The sequence below is a fragment of the Phallusia mammillata genome, chromosome 2, assembly GCF_965637545.1.
Source record: "Phallusia mammillata chromosome 2, kaPhaMamm4.hap1.1, whole genome shotgun sequence".
Classification (NCBI taxonomy): Eukaryota; Metazoa; Chordata; class Ascidiacea; order Phlebobranchia; family Ascidiidae; genus Phallusia; species Phallusia mammillata.
The window spans coordinates 27,431,780-27,437,066 of NC_137253.1; the positions used below are offsets into that span (position 1 = coordinate 27,431,780).

At 37.7% G+C, this 5,287-nt stretch overlaps 1 protein-coding gene across 1 annotated transcript; it reads right to left on the reverse strand.

Moving 5' to 3' along the window:
* Positions 1–2,207: 2,207 nt before the first annotated feature.
* LOC145214683 (uncharacterized) lies at positions 2,208–5,287 on the reverse strand. Its single transcript, XM_080083263.1, has 2 exons — positions 4,784–5,287; positions 2,208–2,789 (listed from the first exon to the last, which is right to left on the reverse strand). The coding sequence occupies exons 1-2, from the start codon at positions 4,835–4,837 to the stop codon at positions 2,490–2,492; spliced, it is 354 nt and encodes a 117-aa protein (XP_079939389.1). The 5' UTR covers positions 4,838–5,287; the 3' UTR covers positions 2,208–2,489.

Here is a 5,287-nt window from a genome sequence, read left to right on the forward strand (position 1 = left end):
GGCATGCAAAAAGTGGCGTATCAAGGTACGACACCTTCTTCCGCTGAGCGTCTGTAAAATAAATTCGTGTTAACTTTACGAAAACTCAAGTTTTAGATATATATGTAAGAAAGCATTCAACATTTTCCATAGTCACAAAAAAGGATTTACCCTATAGGGTTGCTATATATAGCAACGGCAGTCGTATTTTTAAATTAGTTTGGTAACAACAACGTCCGTTTTATTGAAAAGCGGCCAAGGGGAAAATTAGACAGAAACGTTGTGAATCCTTGTGCATCGTATCATGTTGTCCAAAGTTAGCTGGCTTTCGTAATTCGTTGTGATGTTGTTAGTGTGCGCTCAATGTATACATGGAACAAACACCATTTTTTGTGTCGCATTTGTATTCTTCCTATCATTTCCTTTAGTTGTGACGAAAACTTAAAGTCAAGTGCAAAAGTTCTCAACTGGGGATTATTTTGTCTTAGATGTAAATAAAAAAAAAAAAACATTTAACATATTCCTAAGAGATAAAAATGGTTTACTATCTAACAACAAATTTCATTTTGGTGGATTAGTAGGCCTATGGTAACAAACTTGTATATTCCGTGTAGACCAGCGGTTCTCAACCAGTGGGCCATGGCATTAAGAAGAAGTGTAAATTAATTTGAATTAATCTATTTACGGTAGAAAGTTACTTTTCTGCAACCCGGTCTGTTTATGATGTAACAAACTACTTTGTGATTACAATAAAGCCAGATAATAGCAGCATATCCATATTACTCGGTCATAACTGAAAGTGCTTGTGATTTTTTTGCATTAAGTTATTTTGAACTTATAATCTGTTTCAAACATGTTCTGCAGTGTTTTTTGGTTTGAACCTATTTTATAGTTATAGTTTTTATACTTTCATAAAAAATTACTGGGCCACAGAATTTTTGTGCAATGAAAGTGGGCCACGAATGAAAAAAGGTTGAGAACCACTGGTGTAGACGGTCACGGTCTGGTAATTAGGCAAAAATTTTTAGATGGCAAAGCCTTGTCTGTTCCGATGTCCGATTGGTGGCAGTAACCACTGTAGCTCTTTACCGCTACTTGGTGTTGGCACACCTTGTGTTCACTGCACCTTGTTTCAACTCCTCCCCTGTCTTTGCCTTTTTACATTTTAATCACTGTAAGCTGCCGCAAAAATCGTGTCTGTACGGCTAAACTTGGAGCATGTCCATTCATCGTTAGTCGGTGCCCCGGACAAAAACTGTATTCACAGCTTTTACTTCAATTCAAAAATTAATGCATAAAACACAACGTTGCGTCCCCTTATATGTCGGCCCGTACACTTGGTGCGCCTTAGGAAACTATCTACTAAGTCACAGTCCCCAGAAATAAAGTAGTCACAGTTACTTCAACAAGACTGCAAATTAAACTTAAAAAATGTGGAATTTGAAAGATTTTTTTTTCCAAAACGCTTTGACACTAGTATAAATAACAACAAAACTTTTGGTTTAACCATATCTTTTAAAAACGTACACATCGCTTCCTCACTGCAAACTGTACGCATACAAACATATCTCCGTTACTGGTGCAACTAACATTTGCAACAAAACCATTCGAAAACAATTTAGCAGTTTTTCAGGTACAATTGGGAATTTTCCAGTATAATTTTGTAAATAAACTTTTCTTCAACGAAAAAGATTGCAAGTTGGTAAGAGTAATATAAGACACACTACTAACACTTGCCAAAACAACGCAAGGCCTTAATTTAGGGCAGTGGTCGGCAACCGCCGGTCCGCGGCCCGGTACCGGTCCGCGACGAGTTCGTTACCGGGCCGTATAATTTTTCAGGTTAAATGTTTTCAAATATTTTGCCCAAATATCCCGGGGATGATAAAAAAATGATGCGTTTTTCTGGAAAAATATTTGTAGTTTTTGAAGGCCGGACCGCGATAAATTTTCAGTATCAAAAACGGACCGCAGTAGAAAAAAGGTTGCCGACCCCTGATTTAGGGCACACAGGCTGGTGGTGGCGCTAGAGAGATTATAAACTGAAAAGGGGTAAATATGCAAAACGTAGAAAGCACAAGTGTATAAAACTGAGCAAGAATACTTACAAAGCAGCACAACAGCAACATATGCGCGTAATTAACACGTAAACTAGGATACAAATTACTAACACCATCTAACGCGTAAAAATATTTACATAAAATCTTTAAACCTTCAGTTGTGTCATATATAATCACAACGTTTTTAAATTGTTATTGTTACAAAAGTTAACTTACAATTCAAATTAGGCATTGCGAAGAACGATCGGTTATTTAAAAAAAGTGAGTAAAAGCAAAACAATCTGACCATATCACTATTACAGTGATGTACAAAATATATGCTTTTAAGAGTGAGTTGTACAGGAATTTAAGCTACCAATTCGTAGTTTTTGCTTTAACATAATTCTCCACTGTTTGCACGTAAGATATTCGTCGATATAATGAGCTTTTTCATCGTTGTTTCCCACTGAACTACTTGAGACAACTGATGACAATGAGGAACTGAATCCTAGTATTGAGGATTTTGAGTGCATGGGAGGTTGCAGACGCCGAGGCACCCTGAACACTGATGGACCAGCCTTTGAAATATCCTTTAAAGCTTTTAGCCCTTTGTTTTAGTTCAGGTCGAATGTCCCTACGTCCAGGATCACAGCACATACAAGAACCGTTTTTGTAAGGTCCAATTTTGAAAATTTTCCCGGATCTATTTCCTATCAGATTGGAAACTCCTTTTGCAAAGTTGTCATTCCTGAATTCCACATTGAATGCAACCTGAAACACATTGTAGTTTGAATAAGTCAAGCACCGATGGGTGACTAACTACAACGCGTTTATTATACATTAAACCAGTGGTTCTCAAAGTATGGGTCGCGACCCAAACATGGGTCGCGCAGGGTCAAAAAATGGGTCGCGCTATGGTGATTCAATTCTGCCCAAACGAACTATTACTACATTAAGTAAACACAAACGAATTTACCTAATGTAGTAGTAGTAGTAAAGTCGCCTCACAAAGTCGACTACGTTGTACAGTAAAATGAACCGATCATTACAACCAGGGAGTCGAACCGGAACTGAACCCGAACCCGCGAACCTGTTTGAGCGGTTAATTTCATTAAACCCGAACCGAACCCGAACCGCTAATTACGATTTTCCAAAAACCCGAACCGGAGTTGAACCCCATATTTTGTTTGGCGTTGGACCCGAACCGGAACCGAACCAGTAAAAAATGCAGTCTGTTTTATATTTTGTGATATTTTTAAGAAACAGCGCAGTGAAGAATACGCGAGATAACACTTATAGGGCGTGTCAAAAATAACAGTGCACGGGCAAATTTTTTTTAAAGTTTGATAAGGCCAGACAGATGATTTTAGAATTAAATGAAAACAAATAAAAATTTGAACCGGTTTAAAAACCGCAAACCGGTTCGAACCGGATAATTTGCCCAAACCGGAACAAAACCCGAACCCGAAAATAAACATTTTTAAAAACCTGAACCGAACCCGAACCCTTAAAAACAAAACCAAGTGAACCCGAACCGAACCTGAACCCATATGACAAGCGGTTCGACTCCCTGATTACAACATACAGATAATAGCCTTCTATTTTTACTGTTACGCACATGTCGATTGTAACGTCATAGCACGGGAAATCATAGGACAAGTTAATCTTGCATAACTGAACGGGAGATGTAACAGTTAGCGTTGAAGGATGAGTATGTATTCGTACAAGAAAACATTTTTAGATTTGGGATTCACTTCAATCAATCGAACGAATCGACCTCATTAAGCCTGCAGCCATTTTGACGAAAATTGCAGTCCGTCCCGTTAATTATTACATTTTTTGATGTTTGAGGCTTGGGTCGTGAGATGTTCATAAAACCCAGATTTGGGTCGCGGTCAAAAACGTTTGAGAACCGCTGCATTAAACTATGCATTAAATACCCATCTTGCGCTAAATCATCAGTTGCCAGTGAAGCACCAACAATGCAAATAATAGCACAACATTCTTGGATGCTTTGAAAACGCTTTGCTGGAACATTTTCTTTCATCTCTGCGTACGAATCACAAACCATTTTTGCACCATCGCTGTGGGAAAACCAAATTAAACTGATTTTGCCACATTGCTTATGTTTTTGTGCAATGGTTTTAATTTTTTTTTTCAACTTGTCATCATCGCGTCCGAAGACGCTGTTATGTTATTTGGCAAAATTATTTCAACGCCCGGTTCAAATTCGAGATCGAACACAGTTTCTTTTATGATTTTCCAGCTAACTTTGAATATTAAAGGGTCACTGGCACCCAATCCAGGAACAAAATAAAGATGGGCGTTTGGGCAAGTTGTCATGATTTTAAGCACAACAGAAATATAAACCTCTGTATAAAACAAAAATATTGTTTCAAATTGTGAAAAATGCATTTTAAACCAAAACTCAACTAACAGCACACATTAAATGTAAAAAAAGTTACAACATTATAGAACACGTTAAAACGGCAACAATATGTACAAGTACGCGCAAAAGTTATGAATAACTCTATCCATCTCATGGGTCGACACATCATACATGAGCAATTTTCACCCAAATTTTCGTCTCAACGTTACTCTCCAGCTTCGACAAGCGAGATAACGTGAGGAATGTTAAGTTCGTTTTAACAATCCATATATACAGGTGCATCTCTGTAACGTATCCACACTATTGGTTTTTAATTAAATGCGAAAAACATGTTTCAAAATATAGACGTCGTACCATCGTACCAAACTTTTTTTACCTTTGCAATACTGGCCTCGGCAAACATCACTCCACCCAAAGTGATGACCGCCATTTTGTTTTGAATTTTCTCCCCGTCTTCTTCAGAAATGTTCTCTTTAATTTAATGAATGCTTTCTTCGAGCATTTTAGCTCCATGACAGTGAGCAAAAAATACCAAGCCAATTTTGTCGCAGGGCTGATCTAATAATGTTGCAATCAATGATTTGATAGACTTGCTAAGGTCTTTATTAACTAAAGTTCCTTTAAACGCACCAGCAAAACCGCTGATGTTTGTTCAAATTTGAAGCTGATTCGATTCCTAATTAAATCAAACGATCGTTTCTTGCAATCTCCTTGCATCAGGTCTTGCGTCAATCTCTTCAATCTCCCAACATTACAACAGTTACCGAACGGCAGACATAACGAACCACTGGGAGATGAATCATAAAATATTTGCTCACGTACACCACATGCAGCAGTGAAAGTGAGTTTAAAAAAGCACAAAGTTACCCATATCTTTATA

Bases quoted from the DNA above. Each gene is read 5' to 3' on its own strand.
- LOC145214683 (XM_080083263.1), bottom strand. From the start codon at position 4,837: ATGGCGGTCATCACTTTGGGTGGAGTGATGTTTGCCGAGGCCAGTATT. The intron at 2,790-4,783 runs GTAAAAAAAGTT...AATGTGTTTCAG, and splicing joins CCGAGGCCAGTATTGCAAAG to GTTGCATTCAATGTGGAATT.